At 37.7% G+C, this 23168-nt stretch overlaps 1 protein-coding gene across 3 annotated transcripts in view; it reads right to left on the bottom strand.

Moving 5' to 3' along the window:
• Positions 1 to 17607: 17607 nt before the first annotated feature.
• The window catches only part of cadm2a (cell adhesion molecule 2a), a 261093-nt gene continuing 255532 nt past the window's right edge, over positions 17608 to 23168 (bottom strand). For all 3 annotated transcript variants that reach the window (XM_042498955.1, XM_042498957.1, XM_042498956.1), the window contains one exon: positions 17608 to 22692. In XM_042498955.1, the coding sequence (XP_042354889.1) occupies positions 22574 to 22692 (119 nt within the window). In that variant the 3' untranslated portion in view covers positions 17608 to 22573. The remainder of the gene's footprint in view (positions 22693 to 23168) is intronic.

Below are 23168 nucleotides of genomic sequence, written 5' to 3'. Positions count from 1 at the left end.
AAGAGTAAAACTGACATGTCACAGTTTAATGGGGAACTCTTGGCCAGACTATTTATTGGCCGGGCACATCAACGTCTTGTAATCACCGTGAAGTTGCCAAGCAACCAGTAGCAACTCCAGGGTGTTACTGAGCCTGCACACAAATAATATTGTTACAATACAGTTTAGTATGGCTTAAACACACAAGATTTAACAGGTTAATTTGTGAGCGTTTTGCAGTTCTGTGAATGCAGCACAGATGGAGCTCATTGGGGTTTTTTTTTCCCTCAGTAGCAGTTTGTGAATTGCAATTGGATATGATCTGTCAATTAATTCAGAGCTGATCAGATGAGATCGATGGATAAGAGGAGCAGCTGCCACAAGTGAAATCAAATGTTTAGACCTAGTAGAGTGAGCGGCTACTTATAGTCATGGATTTTCAGGCCGTTGTTACAATTTTGCTTGGGATCTTAGCATCGGAGGCTATTTAAAAATGTCACAGAATAATCAATGAATGTTGACTCTTAAGATGACTCTTAAGCCCATCTGAAATCACAGCAACCACGGTTGGGTGTGCTTTGACCAGACTCCAGTAGTGGTCCATCTCAGATGAGACTGCACAACTTGTGCGTGTTAAAACTGGTAAAGGCATGGTTTGACTCAACGCAGCCCAAAGGGCCAATGGAAAAGCTTCAGTGATTACCATAAGACAGAGTCATGCTTCCCCTGTTTTCCAGTCTTGGTGCTAAATTAAGCTACCCAGCTGTTGGCTCTAGCTACACATTTCCTGACATGAGGGTGGTATCGATTTTCTCATCTAACTCTTGGTAGGAAAGTGAATAAGCACATTTCGCTAAATGTCGAACTGTCCTTTTAATAAGGTGTGCTGATGTTAATGACAACCAGAAAGTGGCTATTCTTCTTTTGTGTCTCTGTTGAGTTAGTGCACTTGTCCCCATTTTCACCTTGTTCCCCCTCTCTGTCTCTTTCTGTCTGTGCTCACTGTCCCACTAAACTGGCTTTAAAAGCCCAGACCAGATGGCTCAAGAAAACGAATGGCTGTGCCTGTATATGTGGAGGTGTGTGTGTGTGTGTGTGTGTGTGTGTGTGTGTGTGTGTGTGTGTGTGTGTGTGTGTGTGTGTGTGTGTGTGTGTGTGCGTGTGTGTGCATGTGTGGGTGTGTGTTCTCGCAGCGACACATTCAGGGTTAAGAGGGACATTAGTGAAAAGTGATTTTGACACCCCATCAGGGAAAGAAATTTCTTAGTCCTTCACCTCCTTCATTCATCTCCATCTCTATGTCTCTCCTTCACTTATTCAGTCTTGCCTTTGCTCTCTATATTTTGCATGAGCGTCTCTTTAGTTCTCAAACAGGGTTATTTTAGAGTGCTGTCTGGCATGTCTCAATGCTGTGAAGTGAAATCAGTGCTAGGGAGAACATAAAGGACATAAACACCTTTTTTCAGGCTGAAAGAGGGAAAAATGTGCCACTTTCATTTTGAGAAAAAGGGATTTGTTAATTCTTTCAATAAGAAAAAAATGAAAGTGAAAAAATATTTAATTTGCAAACAAAGTACTTTTAAGGTCATATTTTATTTAGTTATTTATTGTTACAAATGCTGCGCATATATATTTTAAAATGTGACATTAGTTTTAGTGAATCATGCTTTAAGTATTTCTGATGAGAAGCACATATTGGAAAAAAGACAGTAATTTTGACAAGCTGTGTAATCTTTTTCTAAATATGAGGCATAATTAAACAAATTGTGATTTTTTTTTAGATTCTTGCTTTCCGTAAATCATCATCATCCACCATCTGAGCCATAAGTCAGAGGCATAAGACAGCCAACTCTCTAAAGAAAGTTATTGCTTTGACTGGAGGGAAAATGCAAATTTACTATCTTACTTTCACAAAGCTCCACAAATGTTGCTTAACAGTGAAAACCTGCCCTTGTTTCTCACTTGCAAATGTCTTTAGTAAAGGAAGTGCGTATTGAAACGTTAACGATCATATCTGCGTACCTGTATATGTGCCCTCTGTGGGTTAATGTAAAAGCCATGCATAGTGAACAAAGTAGAGCTTGCTGTTACTAGAAGTATAATGGAAATTGATTTATCATGCTAGGCAAATATACAGCATAGATAAATGATAAGAAGGATTCATAGTGCATAGTTTTTCCAGAGGAAATTCTCTTCTCTTCTATGTCACAGACATATTAATCACCTCCGGGAGCAAGAGTGACAGCATGATAGTTTCATGAATTAATAAAGCCCTTGCTATACAACAAAGCCTTCCGGTTAATCCAAATAAGGTCATAACTCAGTTGCATTTGTTTGCAAGAAGTCACACGTGTACTGCACGCCCCACACACACATGCACAAAAAGCGGCTACCACCGCTCTATTGAAGCATTTTTCATTGAGGAGATAGCACACTGTTAATACTTATTATTCAGAAACAGTGGGGAGGTGTCAAGCTCAGCAGTCTGCCCATTTTTTAATAAACAGCACACTGCTGGGCTAAATCATATCATAGCAACTGCGTGTGTATGTCTATCAGTGCATGAAAGAAACACACTTACACACAGCAAAACAAGCTAAGTGAGAACAAAGGAATTTGTGTTTTTTACTATTTAAAGGAAAACAATTAAATTGCATGATTGGGTTCATGTCAAAGAATTTAGCACATCTTTAATTTTTGCAGGCACTTCATTTGCAATTGTTCCCCCACAGACAGATGCACTGAGTGGCGTACTGCAAGGTAGGTGGAGAAATACTAAACTAAAAATAGTAAAGAACAGATTAATAGTAATAAGTAAGGGCAAATGAATATGTGAGAATGTGACAGTGAATGAAACCATCATCCATAATTTGACTCAATTTTCCCAATTAAATAAATGTAGCACCTACATATTTTTGTGTATTACAAAATGATTAATTAATTAAAGACCTCAGTCCCAGGAGACAGAAGTCTAGTGTTTATTCAAGGAGAAATTAAGGACCCCTTCACTGCTAAACTAGGGATGTCAACGGTTAACCATTAATCAGTAAACCACTGAGAATATTTTGAACAGGTTACGCATGTCGGTTTATAGGAAGATTTTGCTACTTCTCAGTTTAAAGCAAATTAGTGGCGCCGCTCATTCAGCGATTACTAATAGTAACATTGTTCTGACTCAAAAGTGTGGCAACATTGTGCCTACTCTTCAGTCTCCACCCAGGTCGCCCCCGTGAGTAACGTAGACTCAGTGTATTACGGACACTTGCTGCCTTAATACATGCACACACAGGCTGGATTTCTCACCTTGTCTCTGGGGGAGGGTCTTATGACTCAAAACAAGTTTAAGGTTTGGGGATGGATCATTCGAGAGAAATCATGGAAAAACTACAGAGAGACACAGCATCGAGACTACAGCGAAAATTCAACGCATTCCAGACATGAGCCATTTTCAACTCACGGTGTCCCAGACAGCATGCTATTAAAGCATTTTTTTTAATCAAATGTCACTGAATACAGTGTAATTGATATTGTACAACACTTACATAATTATTCTCCAATCAGTCATGTCTGACAGTGTAACATTACCTCTACACTTGTAAAGTTTCTAACTTAAACTATAAAAACTTAATAAAAGGTTGACTTGCAAAATCATATGACCATTTAAGACTTTTTTTTTTATTGGGTTAGGGTTAGAGTTCATTTAGTGAGGTTGATCTTGACTAAAATCTCACTGAAAGTACTATTTTGACAGCGCAGGTTCTCCTCACAGGACCTTCCAGTCACAAACCACTAGCTCCAAACTAACCAAAGTTGTATGCCGCACAAAGGCCAGGGCTAACATTATAGCCAACCAGTGGAGGCTGGAGGAATGGCAGTGGGCACTGTGTTTCCACATTTTAATGCAGACTGTCTATAAACAAAAACCAACAGAAAATAAAAAACAAGACATTTATATCATAAACATTACAATTTCACAATCTGAGAGGGGATAGTGATTTAAAATGCAGTGCTAAAGCTCACTGAGTCAATGGACAGGCCCCTTGTATTTTACAGCATTTCACTTTTTTCCCCCCAAAAAATTAAGCCGTTAGGTACCAGTTAATGGGTGTCAGGCTATTAACACCAAAATTAACTTAAACTAATATATCTAATCTGAACTAAGCCTCTGAAATAAAACCCCCACTGTTTTGCTTGTGAAATAGAAATCTCCAGAAATGCAAGACAGGCAATCCTATCATGGGAAGGCAAACACGAAATAGTAAAAGGCATTCTGCAGTCAGGCACAAACTGTAGGGTCTTAAGTTACAGATGAAAAGTCAAAATGTTGTGAGCTGTTTGTAGTTTTTCTAATAAGTAAGTCTGTGTTTCCATTTCTTCAGCAGATCTGCCTCCACACAAGTCAAACACAATGTTTTGCAGGGTTGGCTTCTTGCTTCTACAGTGAGAAATAAAGTGATAACAAACTTCTTCAGAACATATATTTATGTTGCCTCGGGCAGTCAAACAGATCATCAGTGTGCTGTCACTCTTTGAAAAGCATATATTATGTATATAAAATAATTACTGCTTTTTTTACTTGATAAGATTACACGATTTTAACATTCAGTGTGGAAATGCATTCCCTGATGAATAAGCAAACATTAATAAGAAAAACATGGACATTTCCAAATAACACAAATGGACGAATCAATCTCTACATACAGTTTGTTATTTAGCAAAATTATTTCTATAACTTCATACTGCATGTTTTTAAGTTGTGGTGATCTCTCTCAGAGGAATATGAAGTGACAGACTGGTTGACAGTGGCTGAATGACATGACCGCTGAGAGTCAAGATGGGTCCATTCAGGGCTCGACAGCATCCTCTCACAATATACTAACATTAGCAATGATTTCATTACAACGCCATGGCAACAGTGTAAAAAGCCGGAGTCCCGCTATCACGCTCACAAGCAGGGGGTCTCTTGACAGAGACGGCGGCATTTAGTCAACTCAAAGAGGATGTGACATGCTAATCCCTTCTGGTCTGCAGCATCTGCTTAATACTGACCCATGTCCCGACGCACTGGCAGCAGCCCCTGCCATAACATCTGTTTAAAGGTGACCCTGACCCCTGTGTAGTACCGTGGTGTAAAGTCATACCTTTCTCTCGACATAGATCATTACCTCTGGCCAAACCGCAGGGGGCAGCGTGTGTGGATTAAGAAGCATGCGGAGCCAGAGCTCAGTGAAAAACATCTGGTTTATTGTGACCCTTTTGCCCCCGACCTCTGACAGAGCTACAACTTTTTCAACCCCTTTTTTTCCATTCTTACAGTTGGGTGATGTCCGCCAGCTCACTCTCAATGCAAGGTGAAATTATTGTTTCAATATAATGACTTTCGGGGAAATGTAGAGTGACTTTAACATGTTCTGCGTCTGGGGAGTTTTTAAACTAGGTCAGATTTTAAAATCATATTACATGAGGTCACATAACTGTGACTAAAATGTCTGTATTGCTGCTGTTGTGTGATTCTGTGAAAACATTAGCTTTTCTGCTACAATGCAAACAAACACACTGCCCATGTTGAATATATGATAGCAAAATAGGGAAAGGCCAGATCTTAAGCCTTAGACAGCCCTTCCAGTTCACCGCTCCATACAACAATTAAGGGTCCGTGTCAGTCTGGCTCTCCACACATGCTCATTTCATGATGCACACTCAGTTCCAGTGTCCCAGCTGCCTTTGTATTCCTTTTATGATGAATAATAAAAATGTGGGTAACAATGGATCTCCTTGCACAACCTCTTTTCAAAACAAGCATCAAACATGTAATAATAATACACAATAATAAAGTGTATTTATATAGCACTTTTTAAAACCAACGTTACAAAGTGCTGTACACTTAAAAATCACAAAAACACAGAAAGAATTGTTAGAAAAAAAAGAAATACAGCACAGAATAAAATTAAGAATCAGTGGTTGAGAAACAAAATCAAAACAATGCAATACAAGACTCGGGTACCATATAATAATAAATCGATCTATTTTAAAGAGATTATAAGAATGCCTTTTGATAAAAATACATTTTTAAAAGTGATTTAAAGGAAGATAGTGATGTAGCAAGATGGAGATCTTCAGGCAGATCATTCCACAGCTGAGAAGCCCTAACTGCAAACGCTCAGTCGCCTGCAGTCCTTAAGCATGATGCATTCTCTTCTTCTTCTTCTTGGCAAACCAGCTAGAGGTGCATACTAGGGGTCGACAGATTATTGGCCTGGCCAATTATTGGAGCCCATATTTGACATTTTGCAGATTATCTGAATCGGTATTTTATTTTAATGATTGCTGATCAAATTAATTAATTAAAAAGTGAAAAGAAAGTGTCAGCATAGTAGTGAAAGTGTCAGCATCAATTTTCATTAAACATCAACACTATTGTTTATTTATTTAGTTATCGATGTACAGCACTTTAATGAACTGTTGTTTTTAAATGTGCTTTATAAATGAATTGGGAATGAATTTAGATTGGATTTGCTAAAGGCATTTAAAGTTAGTTTAAGTTTAAAGTTTTGTGTTGGAGTTTGTTAAATTCCAAATTTTAAATACTGACAGAAAGATTTTCATTTCTATCATAAATGCATATCAGATCCAAATATTGGTTATCGGTCTCATTTACTACTAATGATCGGTATCGGCCCTAAAAAAACAATATCGGTCGAACCCTAGTACGAACTCAACCAGCTGGCCTGGAGGGTGGAACAAGAAACCATTGCCCTTTCTTGGACCACCCCCTTCACCCTCTGCCTATCAAGTGTTGTATACTCTATATTTACAGCAACTGATGCAAACATCGAGCAGCTTATAAGTATAGGGGTGAAAAACGAGAAGATGTTTACAAAAAATGCCACCAAAGAAGCTTAGGAGTTAGTTTCATTTCCACTTATAGATAACTATTTATTTATTTACTTACTTATTCATCATAAAATGAGAGTAAGTTTTATCTTTCTTAATGTTTAAGAAAAATTTAGAACAACTCTTTCCATCACAGACAGGGAAGTTTGTCCCCAAGTGTGGGAGTGGGTGTAAGTAGGGTCCAGTCTGGAAGAACCCCCATATTTTGTAACGTAAGCATTCTCAGTCAGCGCTCTTATATATGCACACAGTCTACATGACAAATCACAAATTTGGGCAGAAATATGCATGGTCCACAGGCATCTTTGTGAAAACAGACCAAAGTGGACCCTTGCAAAACTATCAATTGGCCTTTATGTGTGATCACATGGTAAAAGATAAAGTTAGAGATTCTTTTGGTTAACAGTTAATTAAAAGGTATTGATAATTTAGGTTTACTGTTGTAATTTCATGATATAGAAAACAGTTTGATATGGCTTTAATAAATAAAAAGTTTACTTTAACATTTTACCAGTAAAGAGTTAAAGTAGATTTTCAGTTGCACAGTGAAGCTTTGAAGTATGAATGTGGGCATCTGTATGAGCCATGGTTTAGATCAGACCACAAAGATATGGCCTCGCTTCCAACAGAGTGATAATAGCGCTTTATTCAAGTCATTATTCATCAAAATCTATTCTGAAATAAAATTCAAAATGCAAAGTTCAGTGAGTATGGCTTGTCCATGATCTCATACAGAGAGGAACAAAGAGCCACAACAGTAATAGGAATAATTGCTTCTGACAAACAAAAGATTTGAGTTTTTACTTGCTACAATTACATAACACAAGCAGTCAGATCTGATAATAAGTGGTGTGTTTATCTGTACAGTATGTCGGCATGAAATAGAGACAAAAATGCAAAGAGAGCATTATCTGTGCTAATAAACTATCAAAACTCTTCAGCGATTTAATGAGGCGCCACCATTCAGACCACCCGAGCACACACACACACACACACACACACACACACACACACACACACACCCACACCCTAACTGCCACAAAACTCTCATTTAAGACTGTCCTTTCTCATCATTTGGAGCTGTGCCCTTTAAACGCACAGCCTGAAATGGACAAACCTGAGGCCTTTTATATCCTCCATTAGTTGTGCAGCAGATATAAATTAGCAGTATCACTGAAACCATAGCAGCATCCAACCAAACGCCGACTAATGCTTTGCAATCCTCCATAAAACTCACATTCCACCATGATATACTCCTACTACATGGGTGTCTAACATAAAATGAGCTTCATAGGCATTTGGACAGACATACAGTGATGTTTTGGATCTGTGATGTTATTACTTTAGATGTGAAGCAGCACAGCTGCTATTAGTTTCATGTCCAGACTGTCAGCTTTAATGGATGTGTTCTCCCACATGAAATGAGCAGTGGGAAAACTTCTGCCACATTTTTCAACTTTACACAGTACCAGTGCTCTAAAAGCTGTGCAGATTATCATGATAAAATTATCAGATGATAGAATTAAAGACAAAGAATGATGATCAACCTGTTTTCAAATGCATATATTAACAGCAGACTTAATTCCTATGCTTTAATCTTTTACAGCCTTTCTCAGATGTTTTTAATAATACTTTTTAAGTATTTGCAACAAATGCTCTCTGCTTCAGTCCGACTGGGAAAATCATGGTTTCATGGTCTTCAACCACGAAACAGCAGAATGTCCCTTTGCTCAGATCTGTCTTTAATTTTTAAGGATATGTGGGGAAAAATGACTTAACTAAGACTCAACTGCAATTTGCTTAAAATTAACATACACTGTCCCTCATCACAGTAGGATCTTATTAATGTAAAATATATATATATATATATATATATATATATATTTCATTTATAAAGATTTGTGTTCTCAGTGTTAGGTTCATTAAACACAATTATCTTCCAGCAACACACTGTGCTTCACACTCACACCCAGTCAGCAAGCTGCCCTTTACGACAACAATCTTTTCTGTTTGCAACTGAGGAGCCCGAAAATAAAGTTACTTTAAAAGTACTGTAATGAAAAAATGATTGAGCATGAAACTATTTTAATAACATCATGTATAATAGGTACTGCATGAATGTATGACTCATTCATTCTCATGGTTTAGGTACTTTAGGAGGCTTCAAAGTCACTGTCTGCATGCAGGTATGTGAGGAAGCTCCACAGTATCTGAAGGTTAAGACACAGTAAGATAATAGATGGTCAGACTCCAATGTTAAGACACTTTAGTATGACATGCAATATACATTACATAAGGCTAAATTTGTACTGTTAGAAAGGTTTGTGTATATGCCATTGATCATGCACGTGTTATACCAAGTGCATCTCCAATCTAATTTGTGTTCAAGTAGACAGACTGTGGCTCATCGAGTTCATTTCATTATTCATCAAAATGAGGAACATCAAGAACTATTACTTTATATTGAACATGTCATTTTAATTTTATTTGAGTTAAACTGTTTTAAAATAACAATACAACAATTTGGGTAAATTTATTTGAAATTACAGTACTTTTACTTAAGTAAAATGTCTTTACAGTGATTGAAATTTCACTTAAGCAACATTTTTATGAATTAGGTGCTTTCACTTGAGTAAAATTACTTTAAAGCAATTTGAAATTTCTCAAAAGTAAGATTTTGAGAAATTTCCCCTTACATAATATTACTTTAAAGTAATATTACTCAAGTGAAAGCACTTTTAATTCATTAAAATGTTGCTTACGTGAAATTTCAATCACTTTAAAGACATTTTACTTAAGTAAAAGTACTGTAATTTCAAATGAATTTTACTCAAATACTTGTACTGTTATTTTAAAGCAATTTAACTCAAATAAAATTAAAATTACATGTTCAATATGTACTTAGATATGAGTAAAAAGTCAGGTCAGGTAAAATGTGCTGAGTAAATGTTATGGCATTAAATTTACAAAAATGTATATATGACACTACTGTTAAAAATAAACCTAAGACTACAAAATAAATGCATTAGATACTAATGTTCACACTAATGCACCAACATCACAGAGCCCTGAAATCCAAACCAATGACAAATTCCACTTCTATACACACGTTGTAGCCTGTACATACAACTCATTATCGATCATAAATATACAACCGCTCCTCTCTGTATGGGATTATTAGAGTTAACCAACAAGAAGACAAAATAACTTCAATAATCACACAAAAATAGCCAACAACAAACAAAAGCAACTATGCAGGCCAAGTGATGGCTGCAACAAGTCTTCAATCCATCTAGCAGGCTGCCTGCCATTTCTTATACAGTCAACAAAACCAAAGTACATAACAGAAAAGCGACTGTAGTCCACAACCACGCGTTGTTTTGACACTCTCTTGTTTACACTGAGTTACAGTAATGTGTTTGTTGTTGTACTCACCTGCGTGGATGTCATTCTAGTAGTCTCGTGCACCACAAAGTCCTCCTTAATCTGCCCCACCTTCAACTTCTGCTCGTCCATAAAACATCACGGTTGGTTCTCAAAGCATAGCCAGCTCCAGTCCTTCTGCTCCACTGCGCTGCTCAGCGTTTTAAAACAGCTGATCCAAATGAGAACAGGTAGAATCACGCCATGAGCGTCGTGGTGCGTAGCACGCTAACCAGAAGCAGCACGAAGGTGCTGAGTGTGTTTGATTTGGGTCACTTGCGCAGTAATGTCCTAGGTATGTCAACGTATAACAATTTTAACTATAACCAAAATGTATAAGTAAATTGTAATGCATGTTTGTACTGTTCATGGGGAGCTACTGGTAAGGTGCGCCCTCTCCATGCGCATTGTATCTCTTCCGGTGTGTCAGTGAATGTAACCTGGCTGTGGTAGAAAAGTTCAAATAATGTCCTTTCCTAACCACTTTTCCTAACATCCAGAGAAAACGTCATGAGGTCAAGGAAAGATGTGAAGGAGAATTCATGAGGATTTAAAGAGACGATCGTGGTGTTTAGAGACACTTCTATTCAGCTCTGTGATGATGCGACGGCGAATGTTATTGACGTGAGTCTGCTGTGATGAAACTACAATGTTCACATGATGGACTACAAAAAGCACATCCTCACTGGATTGGTTTTTATGCATCAAAAATGTTTTTTGCGTAAGTGTTTTATTTGCATTTTCTTTTAAAAACTTTATTTTCTGCCTTCCTCAAGCCCTTTGTAATGTGGATCTTAAAAAGTGCGCCATAAACTCTGGGTAGTCTATTAATATAATGATCATGACCATACTTATTATTATGATTAATATTATTATTGTTATCCTTACTATGGTTATGGTTAATGCGCGTTATAGAGGCTAAATGAGGACAACCCGGTAAAAAATATTACAGCATTATCAAAGTGAGAATTAAAATAAAGAGGGATATAGGCTGCCAGTCACAGAAATGAAAGGTGATGTTGACCCTCCTTTTCCCTCATATTTATCGTCATGAATCCTTATTCATATATGAGTTCGTGAAAATAGCCTAATAAATATGACAATATATACGACGTGTGAGATCCACTGTTGTACATATGATCAGTCTTACGTTTCAAACGTGATGAATTGAAAACATCAGTTGTCTTAAAACATCCCCTCATGTTCTGGTTAATGTGCTGATTCTGATCTTATAGGTCACAGATGTTTATTGTCACTATATTTTTCACTAGAAGCTCTATTAGAGAGTAAATATTAAATACACATAAAACATGATCAAAAAACAAAAATCAAAATGAGAATATATGAAGCAATCACAAATATGTTTTTTGATAAATAACGGCCTATAGCTTAAATTCTGGGCAAAGATGTGATTATAAACCTGTGTATATAAACCCTTAAGAAGCAGCTCAGCTGAACAGCTCCATGTTGACGTGATAGTGCTTTAAAGTTGTTTTGGCTCATACAGACTGTGCATCTGTGATGTGATGAAACAGCTGATTCCCCAAATAGTGGCAGATGTGGCGCATCACTTTGGTAGCGTTCTCTAGTCTTTCTGGCTTTTGGGTAACAACATGTTAACTTGAGCCTGTTACATTAACACCTGTCCCCCAATAGTTCACTTTGTTACTTGAAAAGGAACAATTACTGTATCTAATAAATTAACAATGAAAGTCCAGAATGATAATAATAATAATAAAATAATTTGGAATTATTGATTCCAAAAATATTTATCTTTGTGCAGAACTCTGTAACACATACATTTTGTATGGTGACTTAAGAAACTAAAATAACCCAAAAATATAATTTGTACAATAACTAAAGTTACAGTTTGAAGGCCAAAACCAAAGTTGGAAAAAGTACACCTGACAGTCTGTATGTGTTCATGCTTGATCTTGTTTGTGTATTCGCTAACTCATACATCAAATCATTGTGTTCCGGAAGTTAAATGCCCCCAAATTGTGCATTTTTCCTTTTAGCCCAACCATTTGAGGCACAATAACATGTGACATCACACCTGCTTTGAGAGTTGAGGCACTTAACCTCTAAACTACTGTTTCTGGATTGTATTTTGTCTTCACAACACATGAAAGCTGTCTGTATTCACCGCATGGCACCCTGACACGGGGTGACTGTGCATGTAAAAAACGTCTCAACCGTAGGTCACCTGCCTGATCACCTCTGGTCTTTGGCCTTAACTTCAGAAAAGCCAAAGAAGTGTTGTTTGAGGATCTCAGTGTGTTTGTGGGCTCACGTGGTGAAAATTCCTTCAAAGTAAAGCTTGTAGACATCAAAGTCTTTTTCTGCACAAATTCCCTCTGATGGCATCTTGAAACACAGCAAACAGGTCATATTGTGTGTGTGTGTGTGTGTGTTTGTGTGTGTGTGTGTGTGTGTGTGTGTGTGTGTGTGTGTGTGTCTGGGGTATGTGTAGTTGTGGCTACACATGGTCAGCACAATTACAGAACATCAAAGGATACTAACACCTCTGCTGTCATCCCTCATGGATCCCTCCAAAGTGAATCGTCCTGCAGAGTGAGACGGAGATCTGGCAACACAGGATACTGCAGAGGAGGGATGAAGAGGGGAAATGAAGATGAGTTATGGGCCCTGTGTGGAGGGCAGGTGATATAATGGAGGAAAGCGATTAAGGGAGAGATTGGGATTGATGGAGGGATGGAACCGGGTGGCTCTGATTGACGGTCTGAAAGGAGGCGACCAGAGATGTGGGCAAGTGAATCCACATCATAAAGAAGAGGAAGGTATTTGCATATGGAGTGGCTGATACCTTCGAGACAGCTGCAGCTCTCACAGCTGGCAGACTGACAGCACTGGGCAGGTGTGAGGCTCGGCACATTCAGAAAGTGACACTTAACGAGAGTTTTGTGTGTGTATGTGTGTATGCGGAGGGGGCACCATTCATCTTAAACAGCCCTTTGTGCAGCAGCCTTCAAAAATAGAGACATACTGTATCAGTTCTCTCTCTTTTCGCCAGCACATTCATCTGCGTCCTTCTTTCTAATTGCCGTTCCCTTCTCTACAATTTTCTTTTCTTTCTCTCCCAAAGTTAAACCAAGGGGCAGGAAAGTGCTTTATCGACTGAACAGTGAACATTGATGTCATTACATTATATGAAAACCTTCGGTACATGTCTGCACTGATGACTGATTTTAGGGCTTATTTCATTATCTTTGGATCTCAGCTTTGTATCAAAATGTCCTGCTTGAACATGTTTAACTTGTCACTTTGTTGCTTGGCCAAGAGGTGGGCTATTCTTCATTCTGAAACAGTCTTGCGCTGACAAACCTAAATGAATGCATCAATCAATACTCCCCCTTGCTTCCTATCCTGCTTTATTCCCTTGTCATTTCACTGGTGGTGACAAAGCAGCACATTTTAAACAGGCAGCACAAATCGGCAAGTTAAGGGCAATATATTTTGTTGTCTTTCTTCAATTTAACATAAGATTTTTATATCCGAGACTGTCTGAATGACGGTCAAATTTACCTTATCGGTACATCACTTTGTGCTATAAATTTGAGGTCATTGATTATATATTTTAGAGTTGAGGTAAAATCACCAGTAGTTTCCGCTTGTGAAAAGAATATAGAATAATGGCTCAGAAAGTTAGGCATCCAGTGAAACCACACCGTCCTCTTTTCAAAAAAGAAACTTATTGACAAATCCAATATTTAGCGCAGGAAGTAAAATAACCCAGAGCAAGAAAAGAAGAAATACGTCCAGAAAGCTTGAGTTTGGAGGAGGTCTAGCTGTAAGGCTTTTGGGTCTCTCAATAATGGGTTTGAGGTTTTTGAGAATTTTGCAATTTTTTTATTTTTAAAACTTTTCTTTTGGGGATGATATGGGTAACAAATACATTAACTCAAGTGCTGTACAATTTTAATGTACTTGTTAGTGGTCTGTCTTAATTCAAATACCTTTAGTTACTTTTTACTTTGCAGATTTAATAATACACAATCAAAATATCGGTATTGCAATGTATTATTACGGATGAAGACAATACCTAATTGATTCATGAGCGACCTGGCAATATAGCCTGTAGTAAGTATTAAGGCTCACATTTACCAGCTGCAACATTAAAGGGACCATTCAGCTCAAAATCAATAGTACATATTTTGCCTCTTATCTGTAGTCAGTCTAGATTGTTTTGGTGTGAGTTGCCAAGTGCTGGAGAAATCGGCAGTATAGATGTTTGCCTTCTCTCCAATTTAATGGAACTAGATGGCACTCAGCTTGTGGTGCTCCAAACGCCAACAATAAACAAATAAAATACATTTGGAACAAACACAACAGCAATGTCTCTTTCCAGAAAGTTACATTTTGAATACAAGACTTTCACATGTATCAGAATAGTTCTTCAATGTGGTATTGTTACTTTTACTTCAGTTAAAGTACTTCTTCTGCAACTGATTACTGTAAAATTCACTTTAGCATTACATTTAAGGTGTGATTGGCCATGAAGCATTGTACTGACACAGTATTGAATATAGGCATACGAAAATACAGAGGTGGGTTTGGGTTTTGTGACAGCTCAGTGGACTGTGTTGCATGCTATCTTCACTGCATGGCTTCAAACCTATTGTTGCCTGTCATCCCACCTGTCTCCTCCATCTGTCCTGTTATTCTTCCGCACCATCTAACGAAACCCAAATACTACAAACACAAAACTTTCAGCTAATTTGGGAAAGTTGGAACTCTGTTTTCCTCGGGGAATGCAAAACATAGTTGGCGACAAAATGTGCTCAACAATAAGAAGGCATGAGACAAATCATTGATGCAAAACAACATTTCACATGAAAAGCTATTTCTGTCTGGTCTTCCTTGACCTCCCTGCCCCAGTTCACAAAACTGCTCTGACTGATTGAGCGGTAATTGAGTTTTTCACTGACCCCTCACTTTTCATCAGGAGAGGAATCACACCTCCGCTGCAGAAATGCAACACTCTCCTGACTGCAGTTTTTCCTGACAGGTGGGCTGATTGCAGCTGCTTTCTTCACTCTAACATGACGTCTTATTGCCATTACTTAATTCCCCCCCTCAGTCATCATCTCCTGACTCACTGAAAAAGCCAAATACCTCTCCCTCCTGTCTATCTGGCTCATTTCCAACGTCTCGCAGTCTCCATATTCAAATTCTTATATCCTCTTTATGCGCTCCATCTTTCCTTACATTTATGCATTTTCCACTCTCCTGATGCTGCTGGAGCAGAAATGATGGAAGTCACATGGTCAAGATTAAAGGATTTTCACTTTACCACCACCAGGCATAGCTATATCCTGAGCCAATACTCTCAAACTGACCACAAATACTGTAGGCTTTTACAAGTGAATGCATATAGGTCCTTAATGCAATTTAATACAATGCATGCTCAAGTGTTTCAGTTTCAGGAATTTACTGTGATACATTTTAAAATTTAAAAGGGACCCATTATGCTTTTTTTCAGGTTCATTTTTGTGTTTTGGCTTTCTACCAGAACACGTTTACATGATTTAATGTTCATAAAGCACTTTATTTTCCTCATGCTGTCTGTGCTGGATCAAGAGTATTCAGCGGCTGTCTACAATGCTTTGTTTTTTGTTTTTATTTGCTCCTGTCTCTTTAAACCCCCTCACAAAAAACCCGGTTTGTTCTGATTAGTCATTGTTTCTGGGTCCTCCATATTTACAATCTCAGTGTCTGTACCCTTGTTACAGCCAGCAAAATGACTGTAAAATTGAACAGTGGTACTTCCGTCCGTCAAATATCACTAATAAAATTTAACAAATATGACCACACATGTTTCTGCAGGAACTTAGTTTAAAACCAGGGAGAAATTAATGACACTGGCAACTAAGATCACATGTTTCCCTGACACTAGTATGTAGCTTCATTTAGCAGTGTGCTTATAGTTGCACTTTCTCCTGTTAAAAGTCACAAATAAAAGCTTCTAAACACAACTGGGCAGTTCCAGCAGGACTATGATGCCAAATCGGAAAGAAATTACAACATCAGCATTCAACCAGCATGTTTTTCTGATGTTAGCATGTAGCTTCATGCAACAGTGTACTTGTAGCCCGGGGATGTTTGTGCATCAATGTGCTTCAATAAAAGCTTCTAAACATAACCAGACATGTTCTGGCTGTATTCTGGCAACATTATTGTGGTGTATTATTTTCCTTTACATAGTCTTTTTGGGATTGGTTCATAGATAATTATGGATAATAGTGACAGTTCATTTATGAAGTAACCCATTATTGATTTTTTTTTCCACAGCAACAAGGACTTAAGTGTAAAAATGAATCCCACAATTTCCTCATTTTCTTCAATTACTATCCCTGCATTATTCTGTCCTGATTTACTGGGAGTCATTTTTTAAGTTTTAATAGTGTATATTACAGGTAGAGCTGCTTTTTGCAGGAGTATTTCAGTCCCCTCCAGACTATTGATTAAAATGGGTTGTGCTGCTCAGACAGCTGAAAGACTCCACACGAGAGACTGAATAGCATCATTGCAGCACCGCCACCACCACAGCGTGCAGATAGGGGAGCTAAAACACAATTATTCTTGTTAATAAAAATTCATGAACATGTGTCTGTGCATGTGTTCGCCAGTGTTTTTGTGAGTATGTGCTTGAAACAAATTTCTAAAGCAGTATTTATAGTGTATTATCATCAGTGCCTATCTCTACAGTTCAAAAATAGTGAAGTAAAAAGCTTCCAGAAGGGAAACGATGATTAAAAAACATAGAATCAGGCTTATACAGATGTTTTGGCAACTATTTATTCAACAATTTTCATTTCATACATGAGAACGAACCTCTAAATTAAATATAATAAATCTCACAGACAATGGGAGAAAAACACCTCCATTACGGTGCTATATATCGAATCAAGCCCTCTCAGTACAGCATGATATGAAACCCCTTTATTTCACCAAGGTACATCAGAAGCTGAACTAATGGGTCTAGCTCTAATCCTGACCTTTACTGTGGATACTTTTGTTTTTTGTGAGTGATAGTGTGTTACAACTCCTTCCCACTAACGACTGATATACATAAATGTGTGTTGCTACAAGAAAAACATTATGATAGAGGACAAAGGCATTGAACTGCTTACATACCATAAGCTAAAATCAGACGACATCGTGTATAAACACAACTCCTACCATTGTTGAAACTCGTGATTATTTGCAGCATATTTCTAAATGTCAGTATTTCAAGTCAGTGATCATATCAAAAAAGTCTAATATCTCAATGAGAGCAAGATGACAGAATTACTGAAGAATCACTGAATAATTTTTATTAACATTGCGGTAATCTTAAACTCAACAAATACATGGTGTCAGCATTCAGGGACTCGCAGAGTGAGAGGAGCTCACAAGTCCCCGAGTTTAAGACAAACAAACAAAAAAAATCTCTAAATGAAATATATTCCTGAGATGCAAAACAAAAGAGATATATTTAAAAAAGAAAGAAAAACAAAACATCTCTACATGCGATCATGTGTCACATGTTGTTTTCATCTTTGTGACAATATGGAGATTGGGCTGATTGATTCTAGTGTCAATATTGCAGAGGAACCAAGAAATGCGCTGAAGCCAAACTGTACAGCAAGACATATCAAGGGTCAGGGGAGTAGAGCACTGGACCGGGCCATGTCATGCTATCATCACTGCTATGGAGAACAAAACTATTAAAAGCATGAGTAATGTAAACCAAAACAGTTAAAACATTTTTTTAGACATAGTATGACTCAAACTGGACTTTCTTGTTCATCCCATTTCAACAGGGGATTCAGAGTTGGTATTTTTAGTAGATATGGGCCTCTAATTTCCTGAAACTGGGGACAATTTCTTGCGCAAACTCGGGCAAAAATGCACGTGTGTGTGTGTGTGTGTGTGTGCGTGTGCTTGACTGACTCCAATACTTTGTGACCAATGGTGCTCTCATGGGGCAGTGCAGTGTGGTGAAAAGGCTGTAGCAGGATGAATACATAATGCAGTATCAGCAGGTGGAGTTTGGACAAGCTTCAATGATCACCAATCACATCAGCTCGTCTCATCCCTCTATAAAAGAAGCAGATAGGCAGGAGGAGGAGGAGGAGAGAGCACAGAGTCGCGAGGCACAAAAACAAATAAGCATCCAAGGATATTTTGGTGTCCCATTTTAAAGTTGGATTTACACTAAGGATGCACTGAAATCTGGTGATATGTTGTTATTTTGCAACACAATGACATCAGTGCATCTAGTCAACATCGACAGTAAGTTGTAGTATAATAAAAGGTGTTCCTTTTATTATTGTTTGTTGCCTATTACAGGAAGAACACACATATGAATGCCAACATGAAAATTGCTCACAAAATTGTGTACAATTTCACGCCCAAATCACCGCCAATATTACAATACCTGATCTGCATAAATAAGCAACCTCAGCTGCAATGATCACACCTTCAGTCGAAGAAAGTGGGTTTCTTTGCAGCAAGGAAATTCACCAAACAGAGGCTATAGAGTGCATAAGTGCCCAATCATGTCAGTGCTATTACTGTCTTGCCGCCAGGATGAAATTAGAGGCCCATGATGGGGAGGATATTAACCGAACCGATATATGTTGAAAAGCAAGGAGGCAATGAGTTTAAAGCTTAGTTTCAACCGACAACATATAAAGAAACAGAACTAATAACTGACTTAAAAAATGTAACACAGCTACAGGTGATTCTATCATAGCAAAATAGTGCATGATGGTATGTGCCAGCCTGTTAGAATAACAAATTTAAAAAATAATCAGGTTTGGTCTAACTAAAATAAAAAGCCATTTGCAACAACTTAGCTCATTACTGTCATTTCAAAACAAATATTTACACATGTATTCAGAAAGGGAAAAAACAAAACACATTTCACCATTTACTAAGAAATATCCATCAAATTAGTCAGAGTGCATAATTCAGTAAATGGCACCTGTTTCATCTCTAAACACCGACTCATCACTGCAGACCTGGTCATTTGTGAGTGTTCATTTAATATAAAACAGCCTGTTTTGCAGACTTCAGAATCAACAAATCTATTTCCACCACTTTCCACTTTCCTTTTTCTAGGATGGACAAAGAGGCATAAAGCAAACAAAATTTGATAGACACCATCATTGATTTAAGACACAATAAAAAGAGCTACATAGAAAAGTAAAAAAAAAAACCCAAAAACAACAACCAAAAAATCAAGAAAAACATTGTGAAAAATGTAACTATAGACAAATGTGATACAGAAGACTTGCCTGGTTCTACTGGTGAGGTTGAAGTCAAACCTGTTATTAGTGGTTTATTGGGCACTACTATGATAAAAAGCTGCGGCAAAGCTTCTGCATTTTCAAAAACAAGTCATTTAAAGCCTAATATGCAACCTAAATTCTACATCAGTGGCGACATTTTAATGGTTCCCAACTTGTGATTCACTCCAGCAGTGCTTGAGTTATAGCACATAGAAAAAGACCTTACTCGCTGACCTTATTTGCATAATGTTGTAAATTGGCCACTGAATTGGAGACAGCTGGGCCCACTATTTTATTGCCCTTGGTAATAATTTGCTCCCTCTTAGTAGATTAGTGCCTTGCCTTTAAGTCTTTAGTTCCAGAGGCCACAGTATTTATCGCTCTTTCACAGGAGAGTAAATCAGCCACATTCCTGCAAACTGATGAAAGATGAACAGCGGGGATGTATGAAAAGAAACAGAAGTTGCTTACAAGGATGTTAAGTTTGCCTTGGTGTGTGTGTGAAACTTTCACTTCCTTCGACATGAAGGTAATGTTTATTTTGATGGATTTCAATTTGTATTTTAAGAATTTGGTGAAGACAGACGCACATTTTCTTCTCTTCAATTTTGGATTTTTTTCCCCCCATTTGTTAATCATATTTTACACCAAATCTTTCCGATCTGTAGCACCCAAAAGCACGCCACAAACACAAGAAGCCATATTTCTCCAAAATTAAGTTACATATATACTTTGATTGTGGTTCTCTCTTTAGTTTAAATAAATTAAAATATGAAAAAGAACCAAGCAAAAACATGCTAATGTGTATTCCCAAAGTTTAGTTCTCACACATTATATACATGCCTTGTGCCAAAATGAAATTACATTTGTTTAAAACTTTTCCCAATGCAATGAAAAATGTAAAAAGTAAATAGATATGGTGGCTAATATACAAATTTGAAGGAATATGGGAATTCAGAATTTAACAGCAAATTTCACAATCAACCACATTTTAGCAGACACAATACACAGCAGGGAGCTTAGAACCATTAAACCAAAAATATTAAAAACTTTTTGTCTTATAAAAACATGATTTAGCTTACATTTTCAAAAAGATGCACTGTATTTATTCTCCCCCCAGAATTGAATCAAAGACAGCCTTGTCATCTTTCCACTTCCCATTTGAATAGAAGAACCATTCCCAAGGCAATCTTGTTGGCAAAGGAAAGCATTCAGACATGTTTGTGCTTCTCTATTTGTCTTCAGTTTTTAGTTTTTGGAAAGGAGGCCCCTGCAGATCTCTGATCCAGCACTCACACACTTTTTCCTTTTTTTTTTTTTTACTTCTTTTTTTTTTCGCTTGAAGACCCCATGAAATGGAAATCAGAGTTCAGTTCATGGAGAGCAACTCGGACAAAAATGGAAATAAGAAGAGCAGTTATGCAATCTGACAGGTGGTGATATATACATTTTAACTAAATTGTTAGAAAATCGTTAAACGAAAATTCAGAGGTGGCGATATAATCAAAAAAAAAATTGGTTCCAGTCAAACTGATGTTATCACTATTTGTATAAATTATAATATGATTTGATGCGTATCTATGAGCCAGTAAATGTGGATACAAACCACTGTGGAGAGCTGCCTGGACCTCAAACTTACAAGAGGTAACAATGAAAATTACATTACTGAAAGGAAAATTAATTCAACACTAAATTTCCTATTCATACTGCAACCGTATACTTGTTTTTATTAACTCCTGAGAGTTAATTGTACATTTCACGGGGTCCTTAAGCCTTAAATTATTCCAATGTGACAGAAACGTAAACAAAAAATAATTCAAAGTGAAAACTCATTACAGTACAATTTATACAGCTTGTAGAGATTCATTCTTTCTGTACACCTGAAGCCTTTATGTGAATCACAAACTACGTTAAGCTGTCAAGAGGACACTGAAATGTGTTGGTGTTTCACCAAACTGCAGCCTGGACAGTGCAGGAATATACAGACAAAGGTACATAGGGACAGCAGTTTTTAGCAAAATGGTTTTATATACTTGACTGAATTTATTCGATGGAATGCTTCGCCTAGCATCTGCGTGTATTCGCTGCTCTAAACAATACCACACTACCCTTTATTACCCTTACCCTAATAATGAAAATCATATAATACACTTATCTGACAAACCTTGCTACAGTGTTACACAAAACCTTCTTCTTATCTTACAAGGGTCAACTGTTTAATTACAAGTCTATTTAGAGGAGGGGGTGGGGTTGGGGGGAGGTGGATCTAAAAGTACCATATTCAGTGTGATAGACATGTATAAGGCGTAAACAGCAAAGATCTTTGTTAAAATAATAATAAAAAAGAAAAGACGCATAATCAAAAGCTGTGAGCTAAGCAATGAAATGATGGTCCAGTTAACCCATCTACAAAGCATTTACATTGCTACTGACAGACGATACATGAAGGCATTGACAGAAGTTCAATGGCGTCTGTATTTTTAGGCACCGTGTTGACGTGAGATATGATATGTGTTTTGTGGATGTGTGTGAACAAAGGGCGGGGGATATAGTGTGTGTTTGGGTGTCTGCTTAGACGGCAAACAGGCGAGGAGATGAAGAAGGGCTCATGTAAGAAGCAGTCATGGTAGATATACAGACTTCCAGGCATTCATGTCAAAGATGAGGAAAAAATACGAGAAAGGAGACAACTTCAGGGCAGCAATGGCAAGCTGCCTGTGGAAACTGGCTGCCAAAAAAAGAAAAAGAAAGAAAGGACAAGATGTAAATGATAGACAAAAGGCAATAATAGGAAAACACTTGGGGGACTTCTCTGTCTGTGGACTGCCTGCAAATTCCTCATTGCCACGACGGGGGCAGTGGTCAGAGGTGGAGAAGAAAAGGGGGAGACAGAGAGAGAGAGAAAGAGAGAGAAAAAGAGATATAGGGACTGAACGAGGGACAGGGGAAGGAGAGAGCTGCACAGCTCCCTCTGCAGTCTAAATGAAGTATTCTTTCTTTTCTTCTGCGTGCGCATGGTTGCCCTCAGCGTTGATGATGGCTGTGTCGGCGTCAGGCGCATCGTCCGCCCCTTTGGCCTCGTTTGTCAAGTACGTTCCTGTGGAAGCGAGAAACAAACCTATATCAAGGAAAACAAATACTGAGCAGCCCTGCGTGGTGTTTGCTGCCTGAGGCAAAAAACACACCTGAAGACAACATCAGTATTGCTACATAATTCATATACAGAACAATGAGAGGCTAGGATAGTACAAGATATGCAAATACAGCACTGAGTTAGTGTGTGCACACCTCATTGTTCTCAATGAAGGCAGTTGACCGGGCATGCCATATGTTATTTTAAAAATAAGTTGGACTACTTAAAAAAGTCATTAGTTTTGCATGTGAGTTGCACTATACATGTTTTAGGACTTTTTTAAAATTCTGTTTTTTTTTAATTTAAAAAAAAAAAAAAAGTTTTATGCAATTTAGAGGTGTTTGAGTTTTTTGGCTGCTTGTCCACATGTTGGGCACATATCTGCATATGAATGGATAGAGGAGAGTGTCAATAGACAGTCTGAGCCTTAGTACAGTCAA

Source organism: Plectropomus leopardus, chromosome 13 (genome assembly GCF_008729295.1).
Source record: "Plectropomus leopardus isolate mb chromosome 13, YSFRI_Pleo_2.0, whole genome shotgun sequence".
NCBI lineage: Eukaryota > Metazoa > Chordata > Actinopteri > Perciformes > Serranidae > Plectropomus > Plectropomus leopardus.
Note: the sequence above shows the minus strand (reverse complement) of the source record. Positions and strands in the feature narration are given on the sequence as shown.